This window comes from Platalea leucorodia (genome assembly GCF_965183815.1).
Source record: "Platalea leucorodia genome assembly, chromosome: 5".
Classification (NCBI taxonomy): Eukaryota; Metazoa; Chordata; class Aves; order Pelecaniformes; family Threskiornithidae; genus Platalea; species Platalea leucorodia.
The window spans coordinates 17,449,272-17,466,040 of record NC_138827.1 but is presented as its reverse complement, the minus strand read 5'-3'; the positions used below and the strand labels follow the sequence as shown (position 1 = coordinate 17,466,040).

At 54.7% G+C, this 16,769-nt stretch overlaps 1 protein-coding gene across 1 annotated transcript in view; it reads left to right on the top strand.

Moving 5' to 3' along the window:
• Positions 1 to 14,002, top strand: part of HS3ST6 (heparan sulfate-glucosamine 3-sulfotransferase 6) — a gene marked incomplete at both ends in the record, with an annotated part of 40,737 nt that extends 26,735 nt beyond the window's left edge. The window contains one exon of the mRNA XM_082314458.1: positions 13,384 to 14,002. Within this exon, the coding sequence (XP_082170584.1) occupies positions 13,384 to 14,002 (619 nt within the window). The remainder of the gene's footprint in view (positions 1 to 13,383) is intronic.
• Between the last annotated feature and the right edge of the window lie 2,767 nt (positions 14,003 to 16,769).

The window sequence follows — 16,769 nt, the reverse complement described above, 5'->3', positions numbered from 1 at the left end:
AGCTGAAGCTTTGAGCAGGACTCGGTGCTTGTTCAGTAGGGGAGAGCCAGACTGGGAAAGCATTTTTGCAGAAGCCTCCATGAAATGTAGTCGGTGGACACGCCACGTGCTAAATGGGCACACAGTGATGGGAGAGGCGTTACTCTGATGGCAGGGGTTGGGCTCTCACCTTGCTCAGAGCATCTTTGATTTCTAAGTCATCAGATCCAACCAGTGCAATTTTAAACTGGATGTGGAAGGTGCTGTGGGCAGGAGAATTACATTAAAATTGCTTGTGTTGAATTTGCTTGGTTTAAAACAGGGACTGTGTGCCTGGCTTTTGCTGCTTGATTTACCTACTGGAGTAGGACCCGGGGTCCTCAGTCAGGGAGATGCAGGGAGACCCCCAGCAGCATCATGGCAAGGGCTGCACCTGCTGTGGTCCTGGGTCATCTTCTCCCAAAGCCACCCCAGGAGGAGCCGTGAGAGGAACCTCAGCTCTCGCCCTGGGCTCAGACGCCCTTTCTTCAGCCCTGGCCGGGTCTGTGTGCCATTGTGCGCCATGGTGCTGGGGCAGAGGAGCTGAGCATCCTGGAGGCACCCCAGGGAGGGAGTTTTTCTTCATTCTTTCTGCCGGCGGCATTTTCCACTGGCTGTCCAGTTTAAAGCCCGGGCCAGCTCTCCTTTCCACCTGACCCCCCTCATTCACAGGGGAGACCCAATACCTGGTGCAGCGTTTGGGTACGCTGGTTCAGAGGTAACGTCTGGTGGGTTTATGTGTCAGACCATGGGGGTTTATGGCCAGTTTGTTACTCTAAAATGCATTAATTGCTTTCTAATGAGCATCCAACCCTTGGTGATGCCAGCAGGACCCAGTGGTCCTGGCACATGGCTTCTGATCCCAGCTCTGATCCAGCAACCAGAAAGTGCAAAGTTCCCATTTTTGTCCATTTAAAAGAAGAGAAAAGGTAAAAAAGATTTGAAAATGTTGGAACAAGTTATGTTAAAAGTTGTGAGGCTGGGGCGGATCTCTTCCCCAAAAGCTGCTAGGGGGTCCCTTCCTCACCCCCAGCCCAATGACTGTGCAGGAGGTGTGGCTGGAGGATGGAGAAGAACATGGCAAAGGCCTCTCTCCTCCCCAGAGCATGAGCCGAAGGGGGACAGCCAGCCCTGCCGGCGGTGGCCTCGGAGCGGCCATCTGGAGAGCCCGGCAGCCCCTTCCCCATTGCTCTGCGAGGGTCTGGGCTGGGGCTGGGCGAGGCGGCGGGGCCAGCCCCATACTGAGATCAAATAAACACAAATACACTGAAATTATTCATGGCTCTGGGGGCTTGTCTCGATGCCTCGTCAGCATCTGCTAATCAAATCAAAGCAGCTGTCAATTCACTGGCCAGCGGGAAGGTCTCGCTCTGGCAGACATGTGTGGATTCCTCCTTTCTTCCTCCCTTGCGCGGGTTCCCGCTGCTTCTGCACCTGCGGCGGGGCTGGGACTGGGGTGTTCAACGTGGGGCTCCTGCCCACGCGCCCTCCCCAGGGCTGGGCAGGGCTGCCCCCGCTGCCGGGGATGCCCTTCACCTACACCCCGTGATCGAGGCAAGGAGGGATCCCAGGGACCCATCACTGTGGAGGGCAGCGCAGGTCCTGCCACTGGCACTACACCCTGGCTAATTAGTCTGAGCTAATTAGCTGAGAGCTTGTGGCTTGGGCTGGCACTGCTCATGGGCTGGAACTGCCTGCAGCCACTATCCCCCAGGATGTGGCACCGCATGGCTGCGGGGGGATGGATGCACTTGAAATACTGGAGGATTTTGCCTCAAATTTGAGTATTGCAGCTCCGCGGCATGGTGGGTGCTGGTGTGCAGTTGCCCTGCAGGCAGCTGCAGAATTATAGATAACTCTTTTTTTTCTGTCCCCTCCCAAAAGCAGCAGACACTGCTGTGCCGTGCGTGGGGTTAAGCCGTGGGAGGGAAAAACACCGTCTGCCCGTGGGCACAGAGATGCTTGGGGAAAACTCGCTCGTACATTGCAGAGGCTGCACGGGGAAACCCCTGCGCAGGAGAAGCTCCCGGGGCAGAGGCAAGTGCGGCTGCAGTGCTCGGTGCATGGTGGGTGCACGGCTTTTCTGTCCCTGGAGCATCCAGACAGGATCTGGCCATAGTGTGGCTGCGTGGCGTGAGGCGGAGTCGCGAGGGTGAGGGAGGAGGTGGTCAGAGGGATGGGTGTTGCACTGCTCATGCCACGACCTGAGAGACCTTGATGTCCTTGTGCTTTCTCATTTGTCTCTTAGGAACTGCTTTTTAACTAGAGTTGTTTTCTTTTTGCCCACTCGAGCATTGGGAAGTGGAAGAATTCCCATTTCTGCTCACCACGTAACTTTAAACCTGAAAAAAATGAGGTTTTGTGGGCTTTTTGTGTCCTTCCTGTGCTCTCCTCCATCGAGGTGGGAAACTGGGAACAATCAGCCCATTGCTGCAAGAGGATAATTTAGTGAAAACCAATATGTGTATTTTTTATTTGTAATTGAAAACAAAGACCTTAGACATACTTATAGTGATCTCAGGGATTTATTTTCTATTTTTTTAAACAGCAATAAATTTTGCATCTGAACAGCCTGCCAGAAGCGCACTGCCTGCCTGGAGTGCTCAGGCTGGGGACAACTGGTCCGTAAAAAATAGCTGGCCATTGGAAGTATATAAGTATGTGTTAATCGTGTTATGTCCGTCCGAGCGGCGTGTGCCTTCTCGGCACGGCATTGTAATTGCCTGGGTTAGCGGGGTGCTCCCCCAGAGCAGCGGCCGGGGGGCCCTTCCCCTCCCCAGGCTGTCATGCTGCGGTGATGCAGAGCCCCAGCCTGGCAGCCCCGTGCAGCTTTAAGAGCAAATTTTCCTTATTTATTGGAGCGCCCAAGGATCCCAGTTACCAGAGGTATAAAATTTGTCACTGGTGCCTCTAGTCTGGTTGCAGAAGAGCATAATTTGTGTTTCACTGTGCTCAGACAGCAAGTCAGGTCATAAAACACAAGATGCATGGCGAGGAGAGAGTGTATTTAAAAGGCTGATTCCGCTGAAAGGTGTAATAATCTGCTGGATTACTTGCCAGGGTAGCTGCAGGAAAATTTACTGCCTTGGAAAGAGATTATCAGCAGCCACTGCTGCCAGCAGATTTCTTCCTTTTCTTTTCTAAGAGGAAGGAAGCTTTTCATTGAATTCCTGCTGCTCGTGCCTGTGAGCAATGCTCTCCCCCCCGCAGCCAAACCACCACATCAGTTCTCACAATTTAGAAGGGAAAAGAATAATCCCAATGATGCCAGTTTTTATCCTTATCTCCCCTCTCAGGTGTGAGAGGGAAATTCGAGGCTGTGTTTGAATTATACTGGTGTGAGCTTACATAGGACCCCTTGCCTGCTCGGAGCCTGAAGGTGCTGAGCTGGTAGAGGGAGGTCGGGTCGTGCCGCAGGGGCTTGCTCCAGAGGCATAAAGATGAGAGGAGGTTTGTTCCCAGGCAGCCCCATGCCTTGCTCCCAGGGAGCCCCTGCCTCTCTCTGCGGTCCAGGGCTCCAGGAGCATCTCACCAAGCCCCAGCTGCAGGAACAGGCTTTGCACGGATGGCACCGAGGCTACCTCCGCCATGAGCTGAGCAGAGACCCCAACCCTGAGCATCCCCTCCTGCGAGCGGGAACAAAACCTGAGCATCTGCATCCCCCCATCCCAGGCAGAGCTGAGCTGGTCCCTGGCAGAGAACGGAGCTGGAGCAGCTTCCCGGGCTGGAGCTCAGGGCCACTCATGCGCCAAGTTTGCAAGTCCTTCTGCAGTGCCCCCAACCATACGCTGGAGGGACCAGACCGGGGCTTGGTGGGGGCGTGTGGGGGGGTTGGTTTTGTTTGATTTCATTCCCCTGGAAGGGAGGAGGGCGGTGGCGGGCCGGGGCAGCTAACCCCTTTAATTGTGTGCAATGAAGGCTGACAGTGCCGAGGCACAGCCTTTAAAAGGGGTACTGAACCTTTAATTCCTGAATAAATCATCTCCAGTCTGTTGCTCCTTCATCTGCAAGCTGTTTGAGCGTGGGTACATATTCACTGCTGGGAAGGGTCATTTGGAGATCAGAGCCCTCGATTGACCCAGGTCACAGGCAAGACACCTGCCACAGGCTGTCCCCGCGCCCCTGGGGCCGCCGGGAATCAGGAATCAAAGGGACACCGGGGAGTGAGCAGCAAGAAGAGGATTTCTAATTGCTGCCGTGCAGACGTGCTTCATTCCAGAGGGATGGAGAGGGCTGTGCGTGCCCGCTGCAGCCCTGCCCTTGCCTTACACTGGCCCCAATCCAGCATCCCACCAAGGCTGGGCACGCGTCAGCCCACCCTTTCAGTAGGGTTTTTGGGGATTCACGTAGCTATTCTGTTTCTCACCTGTTTTAGCCCAAGCAGTGGTTCAGCTGCTTTTTCACTAATGGTTGTTCGAAATATATCTTTGCTTGTGGCGAGCGAAGTATTGCTCCTGGGAACACGAGGTTGGTTTTGCTTCAGGACCCCCTCCTGTAGTTAAGCACTGCAGGCGGCACTGTCCTGCTGTCATTCTGTCTCTGGGTGAGCTCTGGAGGTAGCAAATGTCCTCATGGACCGTGGGGTGCCCGATGCTCACTGCTGCAGCTGTGGGCGATGACTCCAGTGGCGAGCAGGAGTCACAGGGTGGCCGTGGCTCTGTGCCTTGGCCAAGGGGCACCGCCTTCAGCAAGAGCATGGGGGGACCTGAGCAGTGCCGGCTGTGATGGGTCCCTGGCAGACGTCAATGAGGAGTTCAGTGGCTCTGCATTTTTGGGGTGACCCCATGCAGCATAGCTCCACAGCGGAGAAGGGTGAGGAGGGACTGTCTCCAAATCCCATGGATGAAAACAGAGGCCAAGCAGCCTCTTCCTCCAGCACTGTCGCTCCTGAGCAGGGAAGGAGCTGTGCCCTTATTAGCTCTGATTTCTGCTCTTCATAATCATATGCCGTTATGTGCATTCATTGGGAGCCCTTTGGCCCTAACGACCCTGCTGGAATAACCATGCAAAGAAAAAACCTTCAGGGCCTTGAGCTGCCCATAATTGCAACCCCCAGCCATTAACATGAGCACGATCGCGATGCAAATGCCAGGCAGCGGAGGAGAGTGGGTGCGGGTCTGCGCGGGAGTGGGTGCAGGGGGCTGCAGCTGCCCCGCAGTGTTGGGGGGGAGGAATGGCCTTTTTCTCGCCTTCCTGCCAGGGCTCAGGACTTGGGGTGCACAGAGGTTTGGATAGATGGACAAAGCAGCCATGGTTTCCCAAATGGCCCTGGTTCTTATCGCGGTTAATAACTGGGTGTCGGGTGACTTGTGAAAGCAGCCACTCCATTAGAAATGCTAATGAGCTTCTTCCCTTTCCATGCTCCACATTCCCTCGATCTTCATGCTAAATAGGTCGGAAAGCCAAACGCAAAACTCCCCAGCTCCTAGCCCTTCCCAGAGCCTCCTAACAGACTCCATTGCTGCCTCCTCCTGCTTTGCAGCCCATGGCCTTCACAGGACGAAGCAGCTGGGCTCTGCAGCCAGCGAGGGAGCCCCTTGGGAACGGTCTGCAGGGGCTCGGACCCCATGGGGAGCAGCCCTGCCTGGCGGCACCACCCAGCCCATCGCATTTCCCTTCTCCTCTGAGCCTCTTCTGCAGCCTGGCCTGGCTGAATCCCAGTCCAGGGACCCTGTCCGTTTTGGTCTGGTGATGGGAGAGCTCTGGGTTCCTTTGCATTGGCTGGACACCCTCCAGTTGTGGTCCTGGGCTATTGCCCTGGCAAGAGGCTGCTTGGGGACAGGAGGGGATGCTTGGGGCTGTGCAGGGATGCTCCAGCTGGGAGCAGGGCTGCAGCCGGACCCGGCAAACCTCTGCGATGTTTCATGTATCAAACTGTAATTAGGAGCAAAGGGCAGGAGGGTGCAAAGGAACATTAATAAATTATCTTCCTTGTTGTTAATTGACGTGTCTCAGAGTCAGCTGATCGTTGAGCCGAGGGCTTGGCTCCCCTTCCAGGCGCATCACAGGCTTGTTACTGCCATCATTAGCATATTCAGGTTTCCCTGCTTAAAGCCAATTAGCTCCTGGCCAGGCCTGATTGGGAAGCCATGGCCTCATTTGCACATTTTTGAATTGGTGAAAGAATCAAAAATAACGGAGGCAGGCCTGGGATGGAAAGCGCCTGGGGGGCTCTGCCTGCTTGGGGAGGTGCTGGCAGGACCCGCTGCCTCCTCTGAAGGGGCAGCAGGGAAGGAGAGGGGGAAGATCACAGTAATTAGGAATAAAAAGGACCATGGCCTAATTTGCTCCCGGGTGGCTTGCTGGTTAGTTCAGCCTTCCGTGCCTCGCACTGAGGTTCAACAGATGCTCTGGTGCTTCCTCCGGGAAGAAGAGGTGATGGAGGGGACTGGGGTGGGGGGGTCAGCATGGCTGCCCATGCGTGCCCCCCACCCTGCTTTGGGGAATGGGGGGTCTGGCATGCCCCCCTGGCAGCCAGGGTCTCCTCGGCAGAGCCAGGAGCAGGGACACGAGGCTGGATCTCTCCCCCCTGACATTCTATCCCCCTCGCTGCTTTCTCATGCCTTGCTTCCTAGCAAAGGTGCTGCTATTTTAGCTGCCTTGAAGGACAAGGCTGGTATCTTAAGAGTCTACATAACTGGTTCCAGTTTAACAACTTCATAGCTGCTGTGCGGCCACAAAGGCAGCCTTGTCCCGCCGGGTGAGATAAGCCTGTTGGGGCGATTCATATGCAGATCCGGGTGGTACCGGGTGTCTGCTGGGAGAGGATAAATCTGTCCCCAAGCCTTGTCCCCCTCTCCTGGTTCCAAACTGTTTTACATTTACACAAAAAAGGTTCTGTCCCCCATTGAGCCTGGTCCCGGGCAGCCTGTCACCCCGCCTTTCAGAGAGGAGGTCCCCTGGAACCGCAGCCGGACACCACTGGGTGCCCCCTGCCCAGAGGAGGCCGGGCTGGGGCGGGTGAGCGGAGCTGTCACCGGTGCTAAGCTGAGCTGTCCCGGCCGGTTTTGTCCCCCATGTTATCCCATCGCCCATCTTATTGCCTTGAAAGAGTCACTTTCTTTGGTCCTGCAGAAAGCTCTCAACCATATCCCCTCTGGCAGAAATCCCCTTGCCTTTCACTCGCTTTTGGCTTTTGTTGGGAGCTTTTTTTGTCAGTGCTTGTTTTTTTTAATAATAATGGAGAGGGGTTTTTTTCCCCCCTTTTCTCTTCCACTTTTGGTGATAACATAGAACCTGCAAGCCCTGATCCAGATGGCACCCATCACCCACATCTGCAGTTTATCTGGGGTTTCGGGGCCTCACTTCACGCTCCCAGCACAGGTTGGACCTGCATCCATGCTAAAGATGCTGCCTGGTGTTTTCAGGTGGGATGAATTATGGGCAGAGCCTGTCCCACACGTGAAGCTGCCGGGTGAGCGGATGGTGTGGGTGCTAACACAGGGATGCTCTCAGGCTGTGAGCGCTGCCGTGTTTCTGTAAAGGCCCTGGGGGAGATGGCTGCTGCTCCCCGTGCAGCCCCGGCTGGACGTGCCCGCTGCAGGCACTGCTCAGCAGCTGGACGTGCTGCAAGGCGCTGGCGTGGCCTCCAGCCCGGCTCACACACACATTCCTCCCCCAGATCCTGCACGTGGGATGTTCTTGGTTTGGAGACTTATTTATCAGCCAGGCGGTCCTCTGACGGGCGCATCCATTATTTTATGCTCTCAGCTCGGTACTGGGAGGAGTTCTTCATCGTCTGCCACAAAATCATCCCGGAGTTGAGGAATCATGAACCAATTAACCCTGGAAAGTTATGTCAGTCCAGGTTTTTGAAGTCTGCTTTGATTACCTGCCTGCTATGGCTGTTAATCTGTATTTAATGCAGCTTTCTGCATTTTTATCAGCTTTCTGCATTTTTATCAGGGTTGTAAATTATTGCACCTTGCTACCTCAAGAGAGGAGGTAATTAATCTAAACGAGGGCCCCTGGGAGCACAGACGTAATGTGCAATTTCCCATTGACTATAACAGAGGGAACCTCCAGGAAAGGTCTAGCAGCCCTTGGAAATGCATCTCAGCTGAGAGCAATTAGGGGATGTTACAGACTGGAGCTTGTTGGCTCGGACTTTCAGTGACTGGTAACCGTAGCCCTGGGTTGCGGCTGGCTGCCTGTGCGGAGTACAAGGTGGTACGGCGGTGACTACACAGCCTCCAAGCGAATGGGTACCACAGCTTGGAGGGTGAGAGGAGGATGGGGATGGGTCACTGGGGTGGGTGGAAAGGAAAACTTGGTGAAATGATGAGCGAAACGGCTTCCGGGAGGCTCTGAAGTAGATGGTGGCATTTTCTATCCCTCTCCATGACTTTGCTATTTTCTTTAAACGTTAACAGTTTCATGCGTTGATATCTCTACGTAGGAAATCCCATCTCTGATGCCTCTCAAATGCCAGTTGTTGTACTAATTATTAAAAATTGAAATTTATCAGCTTAATAGAAAAATAAGTGTTTTATTCCTCCTCCTGGGCACACGGCCTCCTCTTGAAATACAGATTCCCTCCAAGGCTGCTGGGGTGCTCCCCCATTGCACTGTCATGTACCTGTAGGCGACACTTAGCATTCCTAAGGCGTTTTCTTAAGGTCAATAAGAATTAACTGTAAATTTAATTAAAGTTTCCAATGCTTGCGCTGAAGTGGAGCATAACAGAAGCCTGGTCTGCTCTTTGCCAGTTTAAGCCAGATCTGGAGGGAGACAGGGGTTATCAATAATTAACTGGGGTAATTTAGGGGAAGTATTAGGGAGTTAATGAAAATGTGAAATAGCGTAATTATCTTGCAAGTAATTGGGAGTGATTGAGCTGCTGAGGAAGAGGAGGTGTTGCACAATTAACTGCTCGGAGGCTGCCGTTCCCGACGTGGTCCTGGGATGACGTTGGGACCTGGCTTCTCTGCCGCCACCCTGACCCCAGCAGCTGGTGGCTCCGCATTAACTGAGTGCGGGATCGAGGGTTTAAAACCAAGTCAGCGGCATCCAGCCTACGGAGGGTCGTGTACCTTTTGTTCCTGTTGGAAACAAAGCTGTAGATGTGTTGGAGCCTGTTCGAGGGTCTGCCTAAGTGCTAGCTTGGAGAGCTTATGGCTCTGATGGAGCAGCCTTGGGGGCTTTTTTGCATGGGACATCGCTGCCCCATTGCTGTTCCCAGTGAGGGGACCAAGTATGTGGCTGTGCTGGTGAGGGGGAAGGTCTGTGCTCCCCACCACAGATCATAGGACTGGGAGCCGGTCGACACTGCTTCAGTGGTACCTGTGCAAACAGAGTTGGGAATCCCTGCCCCAACATGGGCTTTTATTAAAAATTCTATTTCAATTAAGCCTAGGATGGTGTGGTTGGCTTTAATTAAAGCTGGTGCTGCTCCTGTGTGCTGAGAAGCCCTTGGTCAGCAGGATGAGTGTGGGGAAGGTAATGGTACTGCTGGGTGCGGGTCTCCTGGGCTGCCTGTGGTGAGTGGGGTCCTGAGGGTCCCCCTGCCCCACAGACCCCTTAGGGACAGCCTCAGCACTGTGGGGCTCAGCCTGGCCCTTGCTGTCCCTCTGCAAAAACGAAGGGGGGGGGGGGGTAAAATGGCTTTTGTTGAAATATTTCGGCAAAACCTTTGCTGGGTCATCCAGACTCACGTCGTTTTTCATGGTTGCTGTGTCAGGGCTCTTGGAGAGCACCGCTGTTGCAGGGGCAGCTCACGGGTTTCCTCTCTGGTTTATGTTCTTGGGAACACCGTGGTGGCAACTGCAGCAAACCCAAACCATCGTGTTTTACGAAAGCTGAGCACAACCATGAATTCCTGAGCTCGGGTACAATTGGTGCTGGTTTGTGGAGCACAGGCTGAGAAAATTGACTCTCCAGGCTCTTGGATCACATCATCCCAAGTGTTTGCTGTTTGATAATAAACATTTTATTGCCCATTGAGGAGAGTGACAGTTTTAGGTTTTAAGCCCATGTTTGCTGAGAGAGGGTTTTGGGTGTGTGAGCAGTGCAAGGAAGGAGCCGTTTTGCTGTGCAGAAATCCCGGTGGCATCCAGGGAAGTGCTGCAGAGTGGCAGAAATGCATCAACAAGTCGCTTGGAGAAGCTGCGTGAAGCAGCCTGGCAAACCCTATGGCAGGTTTCTGAACATAATTAGAATTAAACATACTTTGCTGGCTTGGCTCGGGCGGAGGTGAGGCCCAAGCAGCAGGTTGGAGGTGTGCGAACAGCGGCGTTTGGAGATGTGCAGTTGGTTTTTGCTTTGCTCCAGGCAAGCACGGCAGGGAGGGGATGGGGCGTGGGGTGCAAGGGCCTGATCCTGGTTTGGGAGGGCGCTTCCCAGCAGGAACACCAACAGTCAGCCCCTCTGGTGAGTGTGGTTATTTGGGGCAGGGGGGAAAGGTGCTGAAAAGGTTGGGGAAAGCACCCATCACTCCCCCCAGGATGCATGTACCCCCGTGTACCCCCGATGGGCATCCCACCTGCCTGGGCACTGCTGGTGCCAAATGGAGAGGCTGGGCTGTCAAGTGGTGACGCTGGGGATGAGAAGTGGCTCTGAAAACACTGGCACTGTCAAAAAAAAAAAAGGGGGGGGGGGGGGAGCCACAAGTGGCTTTTGCCTCTTGTTTGGGGGAGGGAGTTGTTTGGGGCCCAGCACTGCTAGCAAATGCTTTTAATAAAGTGTTCTTTTCTGCGTCCAGGGGAAAAAAACCCCCAAACCTCAAGCCTTTTCCCATTACATAAGGAACAGATGCTGCTGGGCAGAGCCCTGGCTTCCCCACAGCACAGCCCCGGCTGCTGCGTGGCCCGTCCCCTCCCGCCGTGGGGACCCCGCTCCCCTGCCAGGCACAACCCTCTGGTGCCGCCGCTCCGAGCAGTGTGATGAGGATCCCTGAAACACCACGTGCCGCCCCAAAGTGCTGCTGACAAGAGCTGGCCCTGCTGCGGGACCCAGCTGCAGCCCGGCGGGAAGCTCCATCCTCATCCTCCTGCTCTGCCAGTGTTGCTGCAGGGATCCCCCAAGCAGGGTTTTGGAGCTCTCACTGCCCTTGGGTGGGTTGGCTTGGCCTCAGACAAGCAATGTTAAAAAAATCCTTATCCCACCTGGGTGAGGGAGGAGAGGAGTGCGGGGGCAGGCCGGGGAAGCTCCTCTCCTTTCCAGCAAGCCCCAAGGGACACGGGGTGGAGCAGCCCCAGGGATGCAGGGGAGACCCCAGGGGGAACCTTGAGTTTTGAAACCAGAATTCTTCCACGTTCAGGCAAAAGGGAAAGTCCTTGTAGGAAAGAGTCTGTCCAGTCCCAACTCTCCTTTCAGTTAAGTGAAATGTCTCAGTTAGACTTGATTTTTTTTTGCTTTATTTTATCCCTTGTCATAGTTAATATTCAGGTATCGGTACTTTTTCCAAGAGACTTCCTGATCCCTGGAGCTCGTCCTGGGATGCCTCCGGGTGTGGAGCAGCTCGAGCTGGATCCCCATGGGTTTGCTGACCCATTCAAGGGATTTTGTGCCAGGACGGTGGATGTTTGTTGGCTGGATGAATATAGGCGTCTACACAGCAGCTCCTACACAAGCCATGTCATTGCTTGGTGCCTCAGTTTCCAATTGTAAACCAGCGCTTGCCTGCTGGGTTAAGTGCTCTGCCATCTGCTAAGAAAAGTCCTAGGTGGGAGCAAAGGACATGCTTATTCTGCATATGTATTCCATGTATTTCTGCATGCACACAGACATGTAGTTTTTATTTCAGAAGAACTATTCAAGTGGTTTGGGCACTTCCCAAAGTATTAAGCAAACCTCTGAAAGCTTTGCGTCCCCTCCCTGTTGGAGAGCAGCCTCCTGCTTGGGACAGATCCAGTGCGAGGGCAGCCGCCCAGGTCGGGTGGACAGCAGGGCTGAGCCCCTGGCACTGGAGCAGAACACTGCTGTGCTCTGAGCAGAACGAGTTTCCAGCCCAGGGCTTTCAGCAAGAGACTCCTCTGGTTTAGGTGGCTGGGGAGGGGGAGCATGCATGTCACCCTGAGCACGATGGAAGGAATGGGGACCGTGGCTTGTCACAGCACAAAGGAAATGAAGCTGTTTCAATCCCAGATGAGCCCCATGAAGAGCAGGCTCCGTCTCTGCATCCACCTGGGGGTCTGTCAGCAAGGGCTCCTGTGCAGGGTGCCATGGGAGTGAGCTGGTGGGATGTGGCTGGGAGGCAGCAGCAAGAGCTGCCGGTCCCCTGGTACATCTGCACTGTCTGCCAGCAAGGAAAACCATGGGGAGCAGCAGCAGCTTGGGGTGGCATTGCATGTTGGGGAGCCACACTGGGGGCTGTGCCCGCAGGGAGCCGGGGGCTGCCTCCCGGCTGGCCCTGCAGTCTTGGCTCGGGGGGCTCTGCTGTTGGGGAAACCAAGTCCCCTCTTCACCAGGATGGCCAGAGGGAACGTGTCCACCCCCAAGAAGAAAGGGGACATGAAGTGCTCTGGGGGATGTGGGGGGCTCTGGGGCAGGTACCTGTGCTGGTGGCAGGGGGGACCCATTCTGTAGCCCCTGGCTCTCCTCATAGGGTGACATGCCTGGGTAATTTCTCCGGCAATTAATGCCTCATTAAAGTGCACGAGGGAACAATCAGGGCAGTGAATTTTACACAGCACAATGGCTGGGCCCTGAGAGGTTTTCTGCCTTTTTTTTTAAAAAGGAAACAGTCTTTTTCTGGCCTTAACTGCTTGCTGTCTGGAGGCAGAGGAGGTGGGAGCCTTGGTGGGCATCTCCATTCCCAGCCGCCGCTTGGGCTTAGCCCCCATGGGTGCACACCCCTGTGATGAGATTTTCCTCTTTGCAACCCTGTGTGGCAAGTCGGCACCTCCAGGCCATGTAATCCGTCTGGAGGCTGGGATGAAAACCAGCCCTGTCCCAAAACGCGCGTGTTGAGATGCTGGTCGCCACCACTGAAACTCACTGGGGTGGAGGAGGAGGGGGCAGGCGGGATTTCCAGGGCTGGGAAGGGGGTCGTGGGAGACCTCTGATGGGGACCAACAGCCTGCGAGTGCCATCTGGATGGTGCTGCTGGCGGGGCAGAGTGACAGGGAGTCCCTTCCCAGGGACAGACCCCGGGGGGACAAAGGGGAGGCTGAGATGAGGTGATGAAAGGAGAGACCCAGGCAGAGGGGCTCCTAGGAGGGCTTTTGAAGATGAGGAGGTGACCAGTGGGGTGTGACAAGGCACTGTCCCTGGCTGGCAGGAGTGGAAGGAGAGAGGCAGTCTTGGTTGGGGAGCCCCTGGGCATTTTTGGCCAGGTTTTGAGGTTTGCTCCTGCTTGTCCCCGTCGTGGCATCAGGTCTGAGCAGCCATGCCTTGAGCTCTGACTGTGTCCCTTTCTCTCCCCAGGAGCCTGATGCCGCGGACACTGGAGGGGCAGATCACGATGGAGAAGACCCCCAGCTACTTTGTCACCAAAGAGGCTCCCCGGCGCATCTACAACATGTCTCGGGACACGAAGCTGATCGTGGTGGTCCGCAACCCCGTCACCCGCGCCATCTCGGACTACACACAGACGCTCTCCAAAAACCCCACCATCCCCAGCTTCCAGGCCCTGGCCTTCAAAAACATCAGCACGGGACTGATCGACACAAGCTGGAGTGCAGTGAGGATCGGGATCTATGCCAAGCACCTGGACAACTGGCTGCAGTACTTCCCCCTCTCCAAATTCCTCTTTGTCAGTGGGGAAAGGCTTGTCAGCGACCCAGCCGGGGAGATGGGCCGTGTCCAGGACTTTCTGGGTCTCAAGAGGGTGGTGACGGACAAACATTTCTATTTTAATGAGACGAAGGGGTTTCCCTGCCTGAAGAAGCCAGAGGGCGGCAGCAAGCCCCGCTGCCTGGGGAAATCCAAGGGGCGGCCACACCCTAAAATCGACATGCAGGTGGTCCAGCGCCTGCGGGAGTTTTACAGACCCTTCAACATGAAGTTTTATCAGATGACAGGGCAGGACTTCGGGTGGGACTGAGCCATCCATAGGGCATGCCGCCGTGCTGGGACCTGGTCTGCCCAGCAGCGTGCGGGGCCAGGACTGCGGTCCAGGGATGCTTGTGGCTGCTGCGGTCCAGGGATGCCCGTGGCCGCCCCACCAGCAACCTCCTCCCTTCATTCTAATTTATATCGGACCTTTTCTGGTGAGAAACGGACCCTTCTGGAGTAGAGAGAAATATTTAAGAAATAAAACCACAGATGACCCCTCTCCCCTCCCTGACCAGATTAAATATTCTTCCATATAAATCTTGCTAATCTATATTAACTGTGACCATTCTCAGTGGCGAGTGGGAGCGTGTGAGTGCGTGGGTGGGTGCGTGTGTGTGCGTGGGGATGACGGCTCTGCCATCCACAATAAAAGCTTTGGAAACCAGTTGGCCTCTGGGGTGTGCGGCCAGTGAGCTTTGGCTAAAGCAAATTCCGGTGCTGAGCACAGGCAGTGGCTGCTGTCGGGTGGTGTGTGAGGCCGGCTGAGCAGCAGACCCCAAGCGTGGGGTGTGTTTTGCAGACAGAAAATAGTCTGCAGGAATTTCCTAGTTAAGAAAAACAATTAATGGCAGTAGTTTTGAATAAATGCCAAGTCTGGGGTTAGGGAGAGGGAGTTGTGTATCACATACCTTCTTATGTTCTTTGAGTAACCCAGATGATAAAGCAGGGCATTTCTAACCCTTAGGATGAAAATCCCTGCTTTCCCCTGAATTCACCCAAGCAGAGCAAACAAAAGCCCCAAACTCTGACCTTTCAGTTCAATAATCTCAATAGATTTTAAAATCTGCAGCCATGGAGGGCCATCACGGGAGGCTGCAGAAATTAGTTTAATCTGAATTAACTAGTTTTCCCTTAATTAACGATGAGGAAAACATTTAATTAACCTCTAATATCTTACTAGTGACTTGTATTTGTCTCTTTAGTGAGCTAATTATGTGTTTTCAAGGGCCCTCAGGCCCTGCATTGTTTGCAAATATGCTTTGGCTGCGGTTTCTTCCATCCTGCCGCATCCCAAAGCTGACTGTCCTGCCAGGCGTGCCCTGCCAGGCGTGCCATCGCCTCCCCTCCTCGCTGCTGCTGCTGGCGATGGAAACGGCAGGTACCGCTTCTGGGCTGCATGCCGGGCACTGACCCACTTCATCCCAGCTCCGGGGTGGTTTTACACCAGCATATTGTGCTTTGCCCTGCACAACTCTCCCCGCTCCTGTGTCCCGGCCGCTGGCACCTCCTTCGTGCCCCTTGGAGGTGACGTATTTTCTGTACCAATGCTCCGGGCTGTAGCTGAGGTTGAGCACTGTTGCCCTGTTCAGCCCCTGGTCTCGTCTGGTTGCTTTTGGGACAAGTGACATGTGCGAGGACGGGCTTAACGTGATGTCGGAGTTAAATGCAAACAGTTGCCTGTTTCTGCGCCGGGAGCGGGGCATCGTGGTGTTGGTCCATGCGTGTATGAGGGGCACTGGGGACAGATACGGATGCCACTGGTGTGGCCAGAGTCTGGAGGCTTTATGGCCAGTATTAAGAAACTGGAATATCATAAAAGGAGAGATGAAATCAGGACTGTTTTTCTGCTGATTAAAATCCCAGAGCCCTCCGAGCAATGTGGCCATTGCCGGGAGGGGCTCAGCACCCCGCGCCCAGTGCGGGGTCCCCCCGGGACTGCGAGTGCCCCATCCGCCGACCCGCTGCGGGTTGGATGTCGGAGCGGCTGGAGCCTGTTGTCAGCCTCGCTGGCAGCTCCGCATGATGGACTGCGCTCTGCTTGTTTAGGTTTTGTTTCCAGCCACGACATTCGACCAAATTATTCTCCACGAAGGGCTTTAAAGTTTCCCAAGTGCCTGTGAAAGCCTGGAAACGCTGATAGTGATCCTATTTCTCAGCTGAGTGACTGCATTCAGCCCCAGCCATATTGATATGCAAAACGTTAAGGGTCCCGGCTCTAAAGATGGTTTCTGTCTGCCCTGTGAAAGGGAGCCATACTTTTTTAAAGCCCGGGCCTTTCTAAAGCCGCACAATACCATATAGACTATGCCATTTAAAGCATCTGAAGCGACCCAAAATGTATTGAAAGCTTGCTTTGCAGACTCATTAAGACTACTCAATAGGTTCTGGCAAATACCGTGCCAGGGCTGACCGCTCGGATTAAGACTTTTGAAGTGTTACACAAACCCCCTGCTTAAACTAATTGCTGCCCCGCAGCTCATGAGGTCAAGTATTTGTATTCATTGCCTCCGAGAGGAGCCACTTATGGATCTGTCCAGGTGAAGTCTGCACTTCATTAGATCAAGACAATAAAAGCGGCTTTGGGTAGGAAGGGGGAAGGTGCCCGGGATGAAATCTCCCGGCTCTTGGTCTGAGCCAAGCACAGGCTTATGTCCACCACAGCAGCGTTTTGGGTCGTTTCTGTTGCTTTCAAGAGCTCCCAGCAGAGCGATGTCCTTCCAACCGAAGCTGCTTGGTGCAGGATGGCGGCTGGGCTGGTGGCTCTGCCAGGATCTCTGTCGAAGTTGCTCCCCGGTCACCTGCGGCACGTGGGACGCAGCGCCCACGTCCCACTCATGCTGTCCTGTGGCGTGGGCCCATCCAGCGTCATGGGGTTTCGGCTCAAGAAGCGAGTCAGTGTGCAAGGGAAGGGCTGGGGCGTGGGAAGGGTGGGCATTGCTCGAGCAGCGATTGCTTGAAATTCAGTGTGCTCAGCGAGCAGTTCTGCACTGTGATGTTTCATTTCCCAGGCTTGGGTGGGTTCCCTTCACTGGCAG